Source organism: Spea bombifrons, chromosome 4 (assembly GCF_027358695.1).
Source record: "Spea bombifrons isolate aSpeBom1 chromosome 4, aSpeBom1.2.pri, whole genome shotgun sequence".
Lineage (NCBI taxonomy): Eukaryota > Metazoa > Chordata > Amphibia > Anura > Pelobatidae > Spea > Spea bombifrons.
Window position 1 is genome coordinate 45,207,961 of NC_071090.1, and position 21,407 is coordinate 45,229,367.

The following is a 21,407-nucleotide window of genomic DNA, read 5'->3' on the forward strand; positions in this document are numbered from 1 at the left end:
CCTTTTCAATCTGCAAAAGGTTTATGTATTTTTTGGTCTTCAATAAAATTGTGTAAGGGATAGTCGCAGATCTGTTTCAAGTGTAAGAACCTATCCAGTCTCAAGGAGACTATCTATTTTCAGTAATACTTGTACAGAATCCCAAATAATGTATGAAAACGATGCTATGCTTCTAAAGTTTTACAGTGAAATTCTGTAGCTTCTGACCACAATATTCTTTTTTTTTTCTTCAAATCGAAGTAAAAGAACAGTAAAAGTAGCTTCCCCCCCCAACACCCCCCCCTGGATTCTGTATATACTGCATCACACATGGTCAGATTTCAAGTATGGAAAACCCCTTCTGGTGTACATTCCATCATATAGAGTTTCTCTTCAAGCCTTACGGCTGGAGATGATATCCTGTAATGTCCTCTGTTACAAATCCCTCCAAGCTCATCACAAAGCGCATGGTAACAGATATTGAACTTTAGGGTATGTTGTGGTTTGGAGCGGACATGCTATGCAGCGCAGAAGCCCTTCATTATTACTGGCAAAAGATTAAAAAAAACATTATAATGCATTTCCCAGGAAATGACATAAAATACTGTATTTTGGTTTGCTTCTGGCAATCACATTGTGATCTCTACTTAATGAATCAACATCATTCACCGGACGCTTGCTCGTATTCTGTTCCCTACCTTTTACATATATTTAAAGGTTGTATATATTTATTTAAGGCTTATTATTTTAATTTTTTCTGGCTTGGCTGTTTTGTTGGAATACAAATCATTCGTAAAGACTGTCTTAGATGCACTAATAGTCTCAATGTCTCCACGTCCAAAAACAGCCGACTATGTCATCAGCCATCCTGCGAACTGTGCCTTTATCTATTGTAAAATTGGACAGCTTGGTTCATTTTGTATCTCGGGTTATTTGGGTTAATGAGGACATTTTGTTTGCCACGTGGCCGTCGTTTATTGTTTCTCTCTGTATGGTGTTAGCATTTTCTGAAATGCATTCTGCAGGCCGTTCAGCTCCTCGTGCTCTGATTTCACTGCGGCTCCTTCGTCTGCTTCACACAGCCAACTATTGTTTTATGGTTTGCTGAATCAGAAGCTCGCCGTTCTCCCCCCATTTCCTGTCTTTTCGAGCTTTTTGAACCCATTCACGTAGGAGGCTGACAATGGGCTTAATCTTCCTAGAAGTCTGTCTAGTGAACGGTTCCCCATATGTCCATCTCCGCCATCAACTAGAAGATTTATTTTAACTCTTTAACCCAACACGATAAGCGTACCACTTAGTTATCAGTAAATATATATTAAGTCGTAACCCCTCTAGTCCAGGAGGTTTTTTTAAAAACTGTTAAATGTATAGCTGGCACACTAGATGGCTTTTATAGTACATCGTAAACTTACTTAGTGAGTTACAGTTCATTTTACAAGGAGAAATGAGAAAAGTAGCTTGATCTGGCCTCCATTGTACAGAAAGTAAAGTTGGGGAAATGCGCTAAACTGTGTAGAAAGACTCATCTTGCAGCGTTCTCGGCTCTGCCACTTAAAATGTTGACCGGAGCTGCTTGGTATTGTCTGCGGCGGTCCGGTACTCATAGGATTATTGCTCACAGGCATCCCTGTTTGCATCATACTTGAAGTTGTTATTATTGCTTCTTGTTCTCTGCCATGGGACAGAGTAAAACCGCTAGGGAAGCCGCTGCCGCTCTATAGATCAATAACAGTGTTGTTTTTAATTAACTTTTTTGTGCACAAGAATTACCTTAGCAAAGCTTTATTTTTCTTCTAGGCAAGACGATACTTGTGTCAATTAAACATGAAAATCTGGCCTTTCATGCTTTCAATGTCTTTGCCAATTCCTGAAATCCTTTTGTGGTTTTACATTTTGGCCCTCCGTTAAATAATTTAGTTTCTGGGCCCCTTTAAGTTAAAAACCATAGAACTTCTTCCATGTACATGATAGTATGTCCACATATCTTGAGAGTGTCTGACATGAACGGATGCTGCAAGTACCTCATAGTAGGTCACTTCACCATGAAAGAATATACATTATCACTTTTATATTGACATCCCCTGCGGTCTAAGTGCACACATATAGCTACCCGCTCTAATGGATCCTGTCCTATTACGTTTTCAGAATCTGAGAGGAGAACTCTACCCATGTCTATGTCTTTAGAATTGTGTTGTCCCCATATTTATACCGTCTGTGCCCAATGGATGGTATCCTATTGTGGAATTTTCTGTACTCCAGTATATCACCATATAATACAGATATACCGTCATGTTATATTGACCTCTGTGAAGTGACTGTATGGGTTGTATTTATATTAACTTCATCCATTGTGTTTTCATAGGAGTGGAGAATCTCTATGAGAGGGCCATCCACATACATAAAATCCTGGTGACAGTACCCAGGACTGTGCTCATAGTAATGAGATACCTCTTTGCATTCCTCAATCAGTAAGTAATACCCCCCAGTTTCTGTTTATATTGTGTCAGCATAAGGGCTGTTTAGTGTTCTGTTACCAACACATACGTTTCTTTGAGCCAGCTGGCTTATTCAGTCTGCCCATTTTGCTGTCTTTCTAAAAGTGTGTGTGTGTGTATATAAATTTATGACCTTTATTGGTAGCTTTGTGTATATTCCACGCACTTTTGTTAGCAATTGTTTTTGTTATCCTTTGTCATAAAATATTTAATTCTGCATATATATGTATATATATTTTATTTTCTTTCCTGCGTGTTGGCTTCAAGGTTAGTTGGTTAGAGCACATGCTTGTAGAAAGTCCTTTGTACCCTAGAAGTAAGAGTGTTAATGTACTATAACATTCAGGCTCATCAGCTGCTGCTCAGGGGAATAGATACATAGAATTCAGGGTCCAGATCTAAGATTGCCAGATATCTAAAGTTACATAGAAACTCTCTCCCCACCTGCCTTTCTGCTTTAACGTTTCAAAAGAGTAGGTAATTCTATCTTCAAGCAGCAGGTCAATGTTACAGGGTCACCGTACCCAAGGCTGGGTACCCCTGTTTGAGGGCTGAGGAATCACCAGTCAGTCCCTAATACGGATAGCACTCAGCTATCCACGGATCATCCAGACCACCATTCGTAGTCAACCAAGAAGAACTCTTTATTACAACCACACAGAATTTATATACAATCTCAATGCTATGTGCACCGAACCCAACCCCCAATCCTATCAGCCACATCCCCTCACAAATCCCATCAGCCACATCCCCTCACAAATCCCATCGGTATACAGGGGATGTATCAGGTGAGGGGATTAAGGGATACAATGGGTTCCCCCACCTGTGTTATCCCCCCTGTAGTGCGGGTGCCGTCTGGGCAGACCGGGCTGTGTTGGCTGATTAAGAGCCCCAGCCAGATTATAGGATTGTCTCCTTGAAGGCTGGAGCTGAAGCCACATCAGTCTCTGGGCCGAATACACAATAAAACGTCTTATAAAATATTACCGGATCACGGGATACGGAACTGGACACAAAAGTGCTCCGTGACCCGGCTAAACTTCATATGACACATGAGCCAGCTAGCCTGGCCCTGTCACAGATCTCCCCCTTGACCAACGGTCCGGCAGACCAGGCAGATCCACACGGGTCTGCTGCAGGCTGTCCGAGTGGACAAAGTTCAAAGGTGCAGGCCTTAGTTCATGGCCCCCTTTGTCAGAAGCATCCAGAGTAGGTGGGCCAGGGCCCTGGTTGCCCAAAAAGATAGTCAGTAGTCCTCTGTGAATTGGAGGACGGTCCCAGCTCAGCCGGGGGCACATGGCAATCCCCCTCACCGGGGTAACAGGGGCACCTGGGGACTTTTGCTCTCTAGCCTTGGGAACAGGGTCTGGGGCAGCTGCCAGGCCAGGGCGGTTGCATGGAAAGAAAGCTGTGCTCATCGGGCCAGGGCCACTCGGGGAACCTGGGAAACACGTAGAGGTAGGAAGAGGGGCCTGTACCGGGACACTGGAGTGACCTAGGGGACACTCTGGGACAGGAACGGGTGCCCTTACGGAGTTATTGGGCGAGCTAAGCAGCTCTGCGGGGTACTGAGGGGACCCAGGGGAAAACTCCGGGGCAGGGACAGGTGCCAATACTGGACCACCGGGAGGGTTAAGCAGACCCTCAATATTCCTCTCTGGGACAGGTGCCTCTGCCTGGGCACGGGGAGAGTCAGAGGAACACTCTGGGACAGTGACCTGGGCTTCTACCAGGACACTTGGGGAACCAGGGATCACTTCGGAGACTAGACCTGGTGCCTGTATTAGGTCACCGGAAGGACCTAGGAAAGTACACAGCCCCTTCAGTGTCCTTACTAGTTCAGGAGCCGGTACCTCTCTCAGGTCACAGGTACTCTCAGGGGCGCACGCAGAACCAAACAGCTCTGCGGTAATCTCAGGGAGACAAGGGGGATACATAGGGAAAGGGATCTGGGCTTCTCCCAGGATACTCAGGGAATCGGAGAACACAGGGATAGGAACCAGGGCCTGCGCCAGGCTACTGAAAGGACCCAGGGAACTCGGCAGCCGCTCTGGCGCCCTCGCTAGGTCGGGGAACGGTGCCTCTACCAGGTCACCGGGGACTTCATAGGGAACCTCTGGGGCAGTGACCCGGTCTTCTTCCAGGACACTCGGGAAATCAGGGGGACAGTCTGGGGCACTGGCTTCTACAGGCATAGCTAGGGGTTTGGTGAGGGGGATTGTGCCACTTACTCGGGCGGTGGGGACAGTCATCTCTTCTGCCGGGGTAGAGCAGCCAGGGTTGTTGGTGAGGACTTGGGTCGGAGCTTTTGGCTTCCTCCTCCGCTTCTTCTTGCTGGCGAGGACCTCGGTCCCACTCCCGCAAGTTGTAGTATCATGCTTCCAGTCTCCTTGTAACTCCTGGAGCTCCACTCTCCGCAGCAATTCTTTATAGTCCCTCTCGAGCTGCCATTCCTCTTGGACCAGGCAATTCATAACAGCCTCCAGCTCGGGGGGAATAGCATAAACCAGGACTTCTGCACGGTTGTCCCAGATTGTATCCCTGCGGTACTGGCAGGGGCTTCCGAAGGACGAGTCAAATTGAAAGGCATCATATATCAGTCCTGGGTCGACGGGGCTATACAGCATTAGAGGGTCGCTGTGGTCTTCACCTTCTAACTGCTGGGAGAATCCCTGGTAGCGGCTCTGGAGGTCGAGCTCTGCATATATGAGACCCCTCAATTCGTCTTCCCACTCCGGCAACGGGTTCTCCCCCAGGAGTGGAACTCGTATATCCCACATTGTCCAGTATTGTGCCCAGTACGTTTCAAAGTGGGGATGGGAGAAATCATCCCTCCAGTCTGCAGGCGCAGACTCTAACTGCCTCTGCTGGTGTTCCATCTCACACACCTCGGCTGTAACCCGGTCTGTCTCATCCTCTGGTTCTCGGAAGGATTGGATATCCTGGTGCAATATTTTGGTGTTCTGTTCCCCTAGTCTGGGAGATACAGACCCACTCTGGCTCAGTTCCTGGTGACACATTTCAATCACCGTCATCACTTGCTCCGATGTAGCCCCTCCTGGGTACAGGGATAAGTGCCATAGAATGTTCTTTTGTAGAGCACTCAGTCCGAGGCTCTCTTCTGGGGCATCCTGGTGCTGATCCATCTCTCTGCAGTCCGCAATCAGAGTAGCCTTTCCTTTGCTACAAGCCTCCAGGAGCTCTCTTGGTGTCTCTCGTCTGCAATCCCAGTTGGTGGTTTGGATTTCACCCAAGTCGTGGGATTCTTCCCACCGCTGCCAACCAATGTTACAGGGTCACCGTACCCAAGGCTGGGTACCCCTGTTTGAGGGCTGAGGAATCACCAGTCAGTCCCTAATACGGATAGCACTCAGCTATCCACGGATCATCCAGACCACCATTCGTAGTCAACCAAGAAGAACTCTTTATTACAACCACACAGAATTTATATACAATCTCAATGCTATGTGCACCGAACCCAACCCCCAATCCTATCAGCCACATCCCCTCACAAATCCCATCAGCCACATCCCCTCACAAATCCCATCGGTATACAGGGGATGTATCAGGTGAGGGGATTAAGGGATACAATGGGTTCCCCCACCTGTGTTATCCCCCCTGTAGTGCGGGTGCCGTCTGGGCAGACCGGGCTGTGTTGGCTGATTAAGAGCCCCAGCCAGATTATAGGATTGTCTCCTTGAAGGCTGGAGCTGAAGCCACATCAGTCTCTGGGCCGAATACACAATAAAACGTCTTATAAAATATTACCGGATCACGGGATACGGAACTGGACACAAAAGTGCTCCGTGACCCGGCTAAACTTCATATGACACATGAGCCAGCTAGCCTGGCCCTGTCACAGTCAGTACACACCGTAACACATACCTTGCATATAGTACAGGTCGGAGAGTACTAAAAAGAACTGAAAAGGCCAAACACTATTGAATATACAAGGAACAAGCCTTATCCAGGTGCAAACCACAAAGCCAGTGTTTACATGTATTATCATAATGCTTTGTCTGGTGCTCAGCAGGTCCATAAACCTTCTTTATGCTGAGAGCATAATGCTTCGTTCATATTGATTTCTCCATTTCTGAGTTCGTATCAGGTGTTTGACGATTATAATAATGTGTCGGAGTTTGTCTTTTTATTAACGTGCTATATTTATTTTTTTTAAAAAAATATGTATGAACTTTATAGAAGGCAATTTCATGTGCTGCAGGAGAAAACATTACGATTAAAGTGGTCCATCCATAGTGGCTACTGGGGTGGGTTTAAAGGCATCAGATATATTGAGTCCATTGCAAGGTGTGGTTATGATGACATTCATTGTAAGCTGGCATCTTTTACTTTTTATTAATAAGGAAAATGTCATGTTCACCATTTATTTTTTTGGTCTAAGTCTTTAATAGTGAAACGTGCCAGTAATGGGCCTAGCACAAGATTACCTCCCTACATATACATGTATAATGCAGTCATATTGCTCGAATGCCCAATACAGACTGATGTAAACGAGCAGTTGATGTTTTAAAATATCCTTGCAAGTTTCCATTGGGTTTATCTTGCTTTGCGTGCGTTGCAGAACACGACGTCTGCTTTTTTATGATGCGTTTTGAACACTTGTACTTTTATCTCCGCACAGCCTTTCTCAGTACAGCGATGAGAACATGATGGATCCATATAACTTGGCAATCTGTTTTGGCCCAACTCTAATGCCAGTTCCAGATGTACAAGATCAGGTATCTTGTCAGGCTCACGTGAATGAAATAATTAAAACCATTATCATCCACCATGAAACCATTTTTCCAGATGCTAAGGAACTGGAGGGTCCGGTTTATGAGAAATGCATGGCTGGGGATGATTACTGGTAAGCCAAAATGTTTCTTTATTTCCTGTTTTCTCTGACAATAGAGTTCTTATAAAAGCTCACATTCTAGCAAAAATAAGTTTGAGAGCCATTTTTGACACAAATCAGCTTCTTCTAGCTCACTCTTTTGTAGTTATGCTTTAAGTGCTTTATAGTGCTTTTTGACCACTTATTGACTCGTATTCTTCCGGGAGGACTCCTACCCCTTTATCTGAGTAGCACATATTTTCAGAATGTGTTATATATGCCATTTGCTAAAACTCACACCGTCCCCGTACTGTTAAGGGGCGCATTGAGTGGTATTATGGGCATTGTAGTCTAGTAACAGTTGGACTGGGCCACTTTGCCACCTGTTTTGTAATCTGTGACTTATGCCATTATAAGAATCCCTCTCTGGCACAGTGGAGTCAGCAGTCAGGGCTACCTTTTGCCACATCACCTGTTCCAGAGTGTAGTTCATACGTGGCAAGGTTCAACATAAGTGTATCTAAGAACTGCTAAAAATAAATGGTAAGGAACTAAAGGCAATGGATGCAGAATGTGTTGAATGCGATTCTAGAAATAAGAGATTTTGAAAGCCTTCATTTATGATGTACTTCAGTGTAATGAAAGCCAAATTGTGGGGGTTTTATTCAATATAAACTGGTTCTAAGATATAAAACAAGTGTGACTTAAGGACAAACTGTATTTTTTGAGCATACATCTTCTATCTGTCTTCTTCATGTAAATAATGAGGTGGTATCCCATATAGCATGTTACAACCTATTACTATTCAGATTAAGAGTAGTGATTTATACTACTTGTGTTCAGTTGCAACCCTCACTACACTAATTTTCAGCAGGGATGTTTGGACATTTGTTTTCACAGTCCTGCTCTTTGCGATTTATAGTCAGCAGCCGCGTTTTGAATTATGGATGCAGCAAACATATCACAGACTACTGGGTTCTAGTGTTGGGATGGTGACGGTAGTGCATTGATTTAGACTAATTGCATTGCTGTCACCAAGGAGCTGATAAGTGTACATCCTGAAAGGATTTTCATCTATAAGATTGTATGGTTTCTTACAATGGAAACACTTATTTAGTCAATACATGAGGGAGGATATACAACATAAACTACAATTAGTTGTACACAAAATGCAATACAACCAGTGCGATATTCCTGCTTCAGGGAGTATCTTACATGCAAACCTATGAATTTTTTTTTGTTTTTTTGTTGGATTTATTATTGTGTATACTTCATGTGTGTTAGACTTAGGGCTTTCCTGGAGTATGTCCTTTTAATTGTACCTGGATGTTTGTATGTCGAAAAATATATAAAACAAAAATGTCATTTAAAAAAAAATATATATTTAACACCAGTGAAATTGGTGTGGCTTCACAGAGTTTGCATTTTCTGGTGTATATTCTATTTAATGAACATATTTCTTGATTATTATTTCTAGTGATAGCCCGTACAGTGATCATGGCACATTAGATGAAGTGGATCCGGATGCAGGCACAGAGACGCACACGAGTGAAGATGGTAAGCTATGTTACTATGAACCTGAATAACCTTCAGAATTCTTCTTTGAAGCATCCTTCCCATCAAATCACCAATTACTTACCATTAAACTTGATGAATGTCGTATAAATGTATTTCTGCAAAGTGGAACAATCATGTAAAAATAACATGTTTTTTCCCTGTCTCCTATATGCGGTGGTTTCAAATATGTTTATCACTACATTTTCAATGGGCTGCACAGGAGCTTATTATGTTAATGGACCAATCTTCTAATATTTGCTAAGATCACTATAAACAATTTCCCAACCCACCTTGTATGAGTGAACACTTAAGATATGACAGTATTTTGGGATTGAAAGAGGCAAACCTATGTGTACATTTAATGTAATGGGTAAAACATGACATAGACATTAATATGTAGTTGGCCCTTCTTTGCAGCTATAACAGCTTCCCATTCATCCAGTAGAGCATTTGTGAGCCTTGTCCAAAATGTCTTGGTATACTGAAAGGGACCTACAAAGACAGTTAAGACAATTGTGTGCTTCCAACTTTGTCGGAACAATTAGGGGAAGACTCTTTTCCATTCCAGCATGACTGTGCCCCAGTGCCCAAAGCAAGGATCGTAAAGACATAGTTGGATGAGTTTGGGTGGGAAGGCCTTCTCATCCAACATCAGTGCCTGACCTCACAAATACAGGAGTAATGGGCAAGATTTCTTGCAGAAACACCCCAAAGTCTTGTGGAAGCTGTTATAGCTGCAAAAGGGGGGGACTACATATTATGCCTATGTATTTAGAATGTAATGTCATGAATACGGTGTCCCTGCTAATGTAATAGTGAAGTGTCCCAATACTTTTGTCCATATAGTGTATGTGGGAATGACCATTGAAACAAGTGCCCGTGTGATCAAAAGTTTTGTGAGCTGGTATTTATAAAAGTCCAATTGTAAAGTCACTTCTGCTTGTGTGATTTAACTTTAGCTGGGCAGCTTCTCTGAGCTCATGGGGAGATATGTTGGTAGAAAATATTTCACATGTAATGGCCTTGGTGAAGTAATGTATACATTAAGAATTCAGGATTTATGAATGGCAATAAATAGCACATTTAATTACATTGGTGACAAGAGATTAAGGGCAACCTCATAGGCACAGATCTCTTCATTCTGCTTCTAGTAAGTGTGTTGCTGTGGAGTTAAGATGTTGAGATATGATATAACTAGGCACATACCATATTGGCCCGAATATAGGCCGCACTTTTTTCCCCCACTTTAAGTCTTTAAAGTGGGGGTGCGGCCTATATTCGGGGTCTAGCGCCCGACGCCCGGGACATGCAGTCCCGGGCGCCGGGCAGGCAGCGGGGTTAGGATACAGATCCCCCGCAGCGGTGCAGGGGACCTGTATCCTACTGTCTGATACGCTCAGACAGCCTCCCGTGCCAGCACTTCCCACGGGGGGGAGTACCGGCACGGGAGGTTGTCTAAGCGCATCGCACGGACGTTCCCCCTCCGGCCCCGTAAGACACCCGGGAGTCTGCTCTGGTAAGTCGGGGGGGGGGGGAGGACAGAGTGGCAGCATATCGCGGGGAGGACAGAGTGGCAGCGTATCTCGAGGGGGGGGGGGAGGACAGAGTGGCAGCGTAGCTCGAGGGGGGGGGGACAGAGTGGCAGCATATCTCGGGGAGGGGGGAGGACAGAGTGGCAGCATATCTCGGGGAGGGGGGGAGGACAGAGTGGCAGCGTATCTCGGGGGGGAGAGGACAGAGTGGCAGGATGTTTTTTGGTGCTTTTTTTAAAGAAAAAAACTTTTTCTTTAAAAAAGCACCAAACTTTTAGGGTGCGGCCTATATACGGGGGCGGCCTATATACGGGGGCGGCCTATATCCGAGCCAATACGGTAAGTCCCAATAAACATGAAGATTAGTTGGGTAAGAAAAGGGGACCTATCTATTTCTTCACTAGAGCTTCAAAATGTATAATAGCTATAACAAAAAAAAAATTATATTAAATACATTTAAATACTCTTAAGAGGAGATCCTGATTTCCTGAATTGTGTGCATATATGTGTGTGTGTAGGTATATGTATATATGTATATGTGTATATATAAATATATATATATAATAAACACTTTTTTTATATCTACTTCTAAATTAAGAACAAAACAATGTATTTTTGCTAAAGGCAGTGTTACAAACTCCTGCACAACAGCCACCCCTCCTCCCTCTGCAGTGTAATTTGGTATTCATGGATAAATTACACCTACGGGGCACAGAGAATTGGTGTATGCAGTTCAGGTTTTCCTTTATCAAGATCATCCAGTACATGCAGGTCCTCTTTAAAGTGACAATAAGACTAGATATTTTCTCTAATAAATGTTAAAATTGTCACCCATTCTTTCTACTTTATTACAGTCTCTCTGTGCTTAAAACTCATTTGCAGCATATTTTCATCAAATACATATTAATATTGACAATAAAAGCACTGAGAAGATGCTTGCTGCTCAGAAGAAATGGTTTTACTGCCAGCTTTTATTGGAAGCTTAAAGTGCATATTTGTGTGCTGCTTTTGTCTGCATATTAATAAATTATACCAATATAACGCCAACAATTTAGGCAGCTCTTCTTACGGTACATATAATGAAAGGGTATGACGGAGCTAGAATTGACAGACAAATCCATATATTAGATAACTTACACAGCTTGTGAGCAGGGCCCTCTTTAACATGTCTGATGTGCACCAGAAAATATTCATTGAAAGTGTGAAATTTGCAGAGCTCTCCCCTCCTATATTTTACCAGCATCCATACAAACGTATCACTTTGCCTTTTATACATTCTATGAAACATACAAGTTAAAATATGTTATCAGATTGTATCTTTCACGCATACAGTGTGTTGGAACTGATTTGTCCAAAATTTGCTTTATTGATTGATAGTCGAATGAGATTGTGTTTGTGGAGATTTATTACTTTGCTCCATCACAATTACTTGACAGGTTTAATCCCCAGGCTTGCACGGTGAATATATTAAGCAGTCCTTTCACATATAAAACCTTCGCAGGCTGAGTCTTTGTCCCCTAAGGGGATAAGTCGTCTTATGTCTTCTTCTGTAAAGGAAACAATGCTTACCATTGCAAGCTAGACAAAGAAACTGCATAGGAGTCTTTAGCCAAGGACTATAACCACCCATGGTCTTCGTTTATGTACCATTAAGGTATTAGTTTAAAGATTAACATGTATTATATGTGGAGTATATAAAAAAAAAAACACCTTGTTTTGTTAAATTGCGCTGTTTCTAAAATCAGCTTTAAATTAGTAGACGAGAGAAAAAAAACTGCCTATACATTTTGTTCTCATTTGAAACATAGATTAACACCTTTTAATAATACATGTATTATAACTCATGATGCCAATGGTGTCAGGAGGTAGTTAGCTGTTTGTATAGTTTCCAGATTAAGGACTTTTGTAAGGAAATATCAGACATAAGAGGTGCTTTACTGAATATATATGTGTGTGTGTGTATGTATGTATGTATATGTGTATATATACATATATATACATACACACACACACACACACACACACACACACACATTCAGTAAAGCACCTCTTATGTCTGATATTTCCTTACAAAAGTCCTTAATCTGGAAATTATACAAACACCTACCTCCTGACACCATTGGCATCATGAGTTATAATACATGTATTATTAAAAGGTGTTAATCTTAATATATATATGTGTCTATATGTATATCTAGATAGATATACATTGCATTTTAACCTACAGTGACGCTCGAGCTAATTTAAAGCCTGGCTTGTGGGTTCCCATGTATTCAGCTATTTAGAAAGCAGTATAGCCATGAAAAATTATATATGAATCACCAAATTTAAGGAACTTTGAAGTGGCCGGCTAAGCAATATACAGTCATATAGTGTGACGGAATCCCCAATATTTATGGCTTAGATGGGGTTTTTTTGAGTAGTATTTGCTGGGTAATGGCTAAATTCTTGCCTTTTTTGTGTAATTATTATTGTTTGGTGCTATTTTAAAGAAAAAATGTTTTAAAGAAAAAAAAACACAGTGGAATACTAAAACAGTATTTGAACTAATATACAGGAATACATGTATTTTAAAATTTTTGGTATCTATTATGCAGTTAGTCAGCCTATGTTATATACAAACAGAAAACCAATAGCCATTTTAATTAAGGTTCCCCCTTAATTCATAATGCACCTTACTTATAGATATGCCACCCCCCTCAGACTTACCAATGCACACCCAGACTCCCTGGTGTCTAGCGGGAGCCGGCCTGTTGACAACTGCGTGATGCTCACAGACACCTCCGGTGTGGGCGCTTCCGCCGAGGCTTCTATGGTGGAGCACTGGAAGGTAATGTCACACCGGTGCTCCACCATAGAAGCCCCGGCGGAAGTGCCGCCAGCGCGGTTGTCTACGTGCATCGAGCAGATGGCCACCGGCTGCTGGAGAGTAGGATCCAGGTCCCCTGCAGTGCTGCGGGGGATCTGGATCCTAATCCTGCTGCTTACCCGCAGTAGGGCTAAATGAAAAAGAAAAAACACGCGCCCGACACTGCATGTGTCTGGCGATATGAATTGTGCAGCCCTGTGCTAAACCCCGATTATACAAAGTCTTAAAGTGTGGGGGGGTGTGGCCTATATTTGGGCAAATACAGTATGTATATATATATATATATATATATATATATATATAATGGTGAATAACCAGACACCCTACTTAAAATTAAATTTGGTTAAGATTTCATATACATGTAAATATCTTACACTCCCTGCTTGCCTTAGGCGTTAAACATTTGTCTAGCTCTGACATGCTTTCCCAGTGAATGTAAATGTAGCCATGCATAACAATGTGACTTCTGTTCAAGTATGCCGGCTAACTATAAGAAATTGGTGGGTTCTCGTTAAGCTTTCTGTGTTTTCAGTAAGGTAAGCCGGGCACTTGCGTATAGCTACATGTTTTCAGAGGCTAGGCAAAGTCTTAGCCCCCTTTGCTGAAAGTACTGGCCACTGGCTTTCATTTCTGTCCCATTTTTTTTTTACCCTGTGCCTTGGACATTTTATTTTGACACTTTGCTTCCCAAGTATCATACACATATTTCACAGAACATTTCTACCAATACAAGATATCAGGTCATATATACAGAATGTATTGTTTTTAGCCTTAGTAAAACAAAATGTTACAGGAAGGGGGAAAAAAAAGAATTCACCCAATAAGCATAGATTTCTCAAATTGACAGACACCAGCCAATAAAAATGTTCCTAAGCTTAGTTGTTGTAAGTCCCAAAGGCACCAGCAACAACTTGTGAATGTTATGAACCTGCTTTATGGTGCTAACCCTTCCAGTGCCTGTATTTGCTGTATATACGGTTAGAAATAGTCTGTACCTACTACTCATTGTCTATTCCAGAACTACTGTGGTACGTCCGCCATTTTATATATTTTTTTGGTTGGCCTAGAAAGTCGGCCTGGAAACAAATCAACTTATTTCACCAATTAATTTAAATATTTTAGCATCCTATTCAGAGTCCAGGAACTAAATATCTGTTTATTTTTAGTCTTCACTAAAGCAATTGTTTTCTAAATTCTTAAAGTAAACAATTTTTCTTTCATTTCTTTGTAATGAAAGGTTGTGCTCAGAGAAGGTTATTATTGCATTAGCACTGGGACTGCGCACTATAATAAGCAGTGCGCTGAATTTGGTATTTATATAGCTGTTCTGATATAACCTCCCTGATTCAATCTTTCTCCCAGAGCCCTCTAAAATTATAGGTTACATAATGACCTGTGAAAACATGCTGATTACTCCCCGCTCAATAGCGTAATATTTGTCTGTAAGCGATGCTTAAAGCGTTCTATGTCTAAGCAGCTCTCATTGTAGGCTGAGCAGCTAAATGCACCTAAAGTCTCCAGACCACCTCTCCAATCTTTCAACATACAAAGACAAGCAAAACAGAAAGACAAAGGATTTTTTTTTTATTATTTTATTATTAAAGGTTTTTCATTTATACAGAAAAAAAGAAGAAAACTGTAAAAGTTTTCAGGTTGTACATAGCGTACAAAAGCAGCTACAGGGCCCTTTCCAGTCTAAAGATCCGATTTCAGATGAGGAATGATACCCAGGTCATTTCCTGGGATGCCTTCAGGCCTGTTGTGGACTTCCATTCAAAGTCCCCTCTATGCCACACTATAGGAAGCTCCAGAGGGAGCCGTGAGTAACAATAAAAAATAAATAAATACAAATTAAGATAAGGAGAAAAACATTATAAAACTTCCCGTCAAAAAAAGAATGCACAGGCAATCGTTTAAAATAAAAGCAGCATTTCTCAAAAATACAGATTTCAGTCCTGCCGTGAGACAATAACCGTAAACTCATGAGTCACACAGAGAATGCACTAAGATGCATATTTATTAGTTATTTCTGTGTCATGTCATGAGCCAGGTAGCCATGGCTCCAATAATCTTACTGCTTCTGCCCCTTTATGCTATTTCATTGATTGATCGATATAGACACATCCATTCCTGCTGTTGAAAACATCTTGTCTCTTGGGGCTAAATCTTGCATAGCTGTTCTTATATGTATAGAATTGTAGGTCGTAGGATATCTCTATAACCTCATGTCACATTTCCTTATATGAAGATGTCCATTATCTTAGTCATGTTGGCCTTCTACTTGTATGTGTGTGACTATACAAGCGAACTATTTAGAAATCTAAATAAGAAGAAGGAGGCTTGACTGTGAACCCATCTGGGCGTGATACTGATCTAATTATAATTAGGTCTGCTAGAGTCAGCCTGAACCATATAATGTGCCTGCTGTTTGCTTGGACAGTGCTGTTTAGTCTGTAAACACAGCAGTGTTTGTTATCTTTTTGATTTTTTGACCTTGCAACCCACTCACAAAAAAGAAAGTGCAACATAAAAGCTTTAACATATCAAGTGGTGCTTTGTAGAGGAAAGTGCATTTTCAGCAACTTCAGACTGTTTAAGTGAAAGGCGTTTTTTAACCCTATTCCAGCTTTCCTAGTACGTGGTGGCTTCACTTTGGCAGAGGTTGATGTCTTTATAGATATGTGTATAGTGGGCTAAATAGGTTCTATGGTAATCTATATTATGCAGTTACTATAACTCAATGGATAAACCAAGTAAGATTCAGATGACTCCTTTTTTTCCAGGCAAATTCAGTTTTTGTAGACTGAATAATTACCGTATTTGCTCGATTATAAGACGAGGTTTTTTTCAGAGCAAATGCTCTGAAAAATACCCCTCGTCTTCTAATCGGGGTCGTCTTCTAATCAGACCCCAAATAGAGGTCTGATTAGGAGACTAAGATCCAGATCCCCCGCACCGCTGCAGGGGACCTGGATCCTCCTGTCTCACCCGACCCCCCCCCCCCCCATCATACACACACTTACCGGTGCTTCCTGCTGTGTTGCCGGGGCAGCGGGTTGACGTCTACGCGATCCGCGTAGACAACGTCCGCTGCAGCCGGAAGGGGGTGTGGCTAGCAGCAGGGGTTGTCTGCGTCTGTCGCATAGACCTTCCCCGACTGTCAGAGTTCCCCGCGGTGCGGGGAACTTTGATCTCTGACAGCCGGGGAAAGTATACGCGACGGACGCATACAAACCCCCGCTGCTAGCCACACCTCCTTCCGGCTGCAGCAGAAGGCGACGTCAACCCGCTGCCCCAGCTGGAAGCACCGGTAAGAGAGGGGGGAGAGCGGGGGAAGGGGGGTGAGAGAGGGGGAGAGAGAGAGAGTGTGTGTGTGTTAGTTAGTTAAATGGGGGTATAGGGTGTGTGTGTGTTAAATGGGGGCATAGGGCATTTCTGGAGTGGATTTAAGGGGGGATTTAATAGAGCACTCTGCCTCCTGAAATGCCTTATACCTCCCTATATGCCACTCTGCCCCATAATATGCCTTTTAACCCCCTAAATGGCAGAGTGGCATATAGGGGGTATAAGGCATTTCTGGAGGCAGAGTGCTCTATACAATGCCTTTTAACTCCCTTAATGCGACTCTGCCTCCTGAAATGCCTTATACCTCCCTATATGCCACTCTGCCCCATAATAAGCATTTTAACCCCCTAAATGCCAGAATGGGATATAGGGGAATAAGGCATTTCTGGAGGCAGAGTGGCACATAGGGGGTCAAAAGGCATACCATGGGGCACAGTGGCATATAGAGGGTTAAAAGGCATATCATGGGCCACAGTGCCATATTGGAGTGGCAAGCCAGGGGGCAGATGTGCGTAACACATCAATCATAGCTTTTATTAAAAAAAATAGTTTACATGAATTAACATTTACTGGTAAAACTTTTTTCCTTTGGGGTCGTCTTATATTCAGGCTTTTTCTTTTTTTCCTAAGTTAATATTCAGATTTTGGGGGGTCGTCTTATAATCAGGGTCGTCTTATAATCGAGCAAATACGGTATGTTGGCCAGGAGTACTGAAATATTGATTGTTTTGGTTCACCAAAAAAATAGTTTTGGTTAATGTAACCCGTGGACTTCCTCATTCCTCTCTTATTCTGTTTAAAAGCGGCCATTGTGTCTCCAGATTCTGCCTATTAATGATCTCTTCTGCAGTATTGATCCTCATCGTTACTGTATTTCTTGCTTTTAGAGTGTGAACCAATTGAAGCCATTGCCAAATTCGACTATGTCGGAAGGTCTGCTCGAGAGCTGTCATTTAAGAAAGGAGCCTCCCTCCTACTGTACCACCGTGCATCAGAAGACTGGTGGGAAGGAAGGCACAATGGGATTGATGGTCTAGTGCCCCACCAGTACATTGTGGTCCAAGACATGTAAGGGAAATTAAACATCACACCACCACCTGCATCTGTTCATTCATTTTACAATGTAATGTCCAGAAACTGTCTACAAAAATAATAGAATGTATTAACTAAATTACACCTCATTGATATTTGACAAACCACATTTGTAAAATAGTTGCAACATAATAACCCACACATTAATATAACTAAAACTGGATACAAATTAATATTAGCTAGAAAGTATGTAGCACCACGTAGCCACCAGCCTCAGTCTTGTAGTAGAAACTCTTTTCACCTGTTGATATTGTTAATGAATACAAAAATCCAAAGTACAGGGCTATGTATCCATGTTTTTTCCCTTTACAATAGGCAGCAATGGCTTGTACTAAATGTGCCTTACCGAATTATTGTACTTCTTATTGTGTATGATTTTTTTTTATTTTATTTATAGGGATGACACATTTTCGGATAACCTGAGTCAGCAGGCAGACAGTGAAAGTAGCAGTGGGCAGGTGATGGAAGATAGGTCATCATCCAAAGATATGAACTCGCCAACAGACAGGCGCCCAGAGTTATATTTAGCCAGGTAAGCGTGCGTCATGGCTTTAAATAAATGCTGCTCCGAAATACAAAGAAACCAACCACTGAAAAATCATCAGAAAGATCCATCAGATCTGCCGATTGGATTTAGGATTTTATTTTTTTAATAAATTGCTTTATTATACAGGGATTTTATACTTAAGTAGTGTTTATCTAAAGCACACATGTCTGAGTTTTAATTGGTGTTCCAGAGAATAACAGTAAGAATAATAGTGTGAAGCAGTATTCTGAATGATGTGGGATATATAATGCACAGTTTTTCAGGGGTTTCAAAGATTATGTACCTAACTGTTAGAAGTAAAGTTTGTTTTATTTAGGTTTTTTGAGAACCTTTGGATATGCTGTTTTATTAAACCACCACATACGTTGGATTACATCATCGACTGGTGTGTTGTTACATATATGTAAAATATTAGCGATCTAGCAAAGGTGGGCAGAGGAGAAGGCAATCAACACTGTGGCCTGCTCTTATTTTAAGATTTTGCGCCACCTCCTGAACGCCTCCTGTTTGTATTTTGCTTAGTGAGTATTGAGTAAAGTGGAATTTAGGCAATATATATACCAACAATAAATCCTTTATGGATTTTAATACAGCCTCTTTTGGCTAGTGTGCGCTGGAGAAGATGGTGTTCTTTCAATATTATCGATTTTGACCTATAACTGCTTGGGCTTTTGTATGGACCTTTTTTGCCAGGATGAGAGTTTCCAGCCCTATGACAGGAGAGATTTTTATTCACCACATATTTTATGCTGTTGCAGGCAAAGGCAAAGAGCTGATCCTCCGCCTCCTTCTCGTCGTTCAGGCCGGACAAGTGACGGTCACTGCCCTGTGCATCCTTCTCAGACTGTAAACAATACATCAGTGGAAATCGGGTCTTCCAATATATCTAGCCATTGTAGTCCAAGAGCTCTTCTGCATAACCGGAACCTCAATACTGACAGCCCAGAACGGAGGAGAAAGCCAGGTCATGGAAGTCTGACCAACATCAGTAGACACGATTCTCTTAAGAAGATAGATAGCCCCCCTATAAGAAGATCCACGTCATCGGGGCAGTATACAAGTTTTAATGACCACAAACCACTTGACCCAGAAGGAATTGCTAAGGTATGTAGAGGGAGTTAATGTCCTGCCTCTATGGTCCATAGTCTATACTGTCTACCCTAATTTTACTGGGCACCAACCTACATCCATGTTGGTTTCCTTATCTTTTTATGGTAATTTTTGTTATTATTGTAGTATATTAGCTCTCCTTCCTTTCATAAATACATATGCCTTCTAAATTGTCATTAAGTTCTTGCGTGTTGCCCTAATTACAGAATTGTTAGAATTTTTATTTTACTTTTGAGCACATATTGAGGTTGAGATTATACTGATTTTCTAGTCACCATCACCACTTAAAGCACAATAAGCCTGTGGTTTCTTGACTTTTAGAGACCTGTATTTGAACAGGAGTCTAAAATTTCTAACCTCTCTTGAGGTTACAAAAAAATGTTTATAGCTTATTGTAAACCGGTGTCAAAAATGGGGGATTTGATTTTAGCTTAATGACAGCAAAATCTTGCTTTTCACTGCCTTACTGTGTAAGAGAGCAATGCCAGAGGGATGTACCTTGAGATGGTTCAAATTGGATCCTATATTTCCTCTAGATATCTTTCTTTTAATGATCTGGTCTTTAACCCTGTTAAATTTATACACATCACAAAATATTCTTTTTATGTTGTTATAGTGCATGTAGGACTGTGGTCTAGTCTTGTTGTGTTTTATTATCTTAAGCAGGATATTGAAGAGACCATGAACACAGCCCTGAACGAGCTGCGTGAGCTGGAACGTCAGAGTTCGGCAAAGCATGCCCCAGATGTTGTCCTGGATACTCTAGAACAAATGAAAAACTCTGCCACCCCAGCAACGTCAACAGAATCATTGAGTCCTCATCACAATGTGATACTGAAGAATACAGAGCCACAAATCCGACGCAGTACCAGCACCTCTAGTGACACAATGAGTACATTTAAGCCCATGGTGGCACCTAGAATGGGAGTCCAGCTGAAACCACCTGCATTGAGGCCAAAGCCCATTGTTCTTCCAAAAACTAATCCTGGTATAGGAACATCTCAATCTTCCCAGGGGGCAGATAAATCGTGCACAATGTAACCTTGTTCTTAGCGTTATCTTTTTAGAAAAGAAAGGACACTCGTGGTCCCACAGTGTGCGTAGTGGAGATGCTAGGCTTTTGCATAGAGCGTGATGACTACACTAGGGCACTTTGAGGGGAAACCATAAACTGGACTATGTTAAGGTGTTATTTACAATAAGTAGGGACACATCTTACTTGAAGATTTGATGCTGCACAATTTGTATAAATTATAACACAGATCACAAATGGCTTCCCTCTTACAAAATCAAAGACTTGCCATTTATTGTGCATACCTTTTGGTCAGTTTGAAAACATATATGCCATTGTTTTAATTTACAACTCATAGTGAGTACAGGGTATTTCCTCTTTAACAGCAACGTAAGATTTGCTCCTTAAAATTTCTCAATGATATTGCATTGGGGCCTTACCATGTGCTCTGTAACACCTGGCGTTCCAGGGCATGAGCAGCAAATCCAGACAGCCTAACATATTAGCAGTAGGACATACATCTCAAATAATGCTCTGGAACACCTACAATCAATACAAACCACTATTAAAAGTTACTGTAACTATTTGTGTCCCCTAGTGGGCAAAAGCTGTGTTTGCTTCTAAGTAGATTTTACATGTACTGTATGCACCGCATGTGAACATTGTATAGGTATGTATGGACGTGTCATTACATATTTCTATGTATAGAGATACCTATATATGTAAATAGAGACCTATGCATATTGTGCAGTAAGGTGAGTAATTCTTCAGCGAGAGTTTGTGAGCACATACTGGCTTCTAGTTACTAAAACTAGAACATTTGCACCCAATTTATGGACTAGAAAAGCAGAGGCCTGCTTTTATAATGTACGGCAGTGCTAGCACAGTGTTAATAACCCAAGTCCTATACAGGAACAGCTAGTTTGTTCACCCCGTGTGAATGACCTATATATATTAAGTCTATTTCCTCTTTTTTCCCACTGTTGATTAGTTTCTTTTTATAGTGTCTGCCTGTGGAAAGATCATTTTAAT

The 21,407-nt window shown here is 41.9% G+C and overlaps 1 protein-coding gene across 7 annotated transcripts in view; it reads left to right on the forward strand.

Moving 5' to 3' along the window:
- Positions 1-20,657, forward strand: part of SRGAP1 (SLIT-ROBO Rho GTPase activating protein 1) — an 85,599-nt gene extending 64,942 nt beyond the window's left edge. For 4 of the 7 annotated variants that reach the window (XM_053462027.1, XM_053462028.1, XM_053462031.1 and 1 more), the window contains exons 16-22: positions 2,345-2,450; positions 7,120-7,344; positions 8,789-8,868; positions 17,502-17,682; positions 18,104-18,238; positions 19,012-19,357; positions 20,027-20,657. In XM_053462027.1, the coding sequence (XP_053318002.1) occupies positions 2,345-2,450; positions 7,120-7,344; positions 8,789-8,868; positions 17,502-17,682; positions 18,104-18,238; positions 19,012-19,357; positions 20,027-20,404 (1,451 nt within the window). In that variant the 3' untranslated portion in view covers positions 20,405-20,657. The remainder of the gene's footprint in view (positions 1-2,344; positions 2,451-7,119; positions 7,345-8,788; positions 8,869-17,501; positions 17,683-18,103; positions 18,239-19,011; positions 19,358-20,026) is intronic. The other 3 variants (XM_053462029.1, XM_053462030.1, XM_053462033.1) reach the window with 1 other exon arrangement.
- Positions 20,658-21,407: the final 750 nt, after the last annotated feature.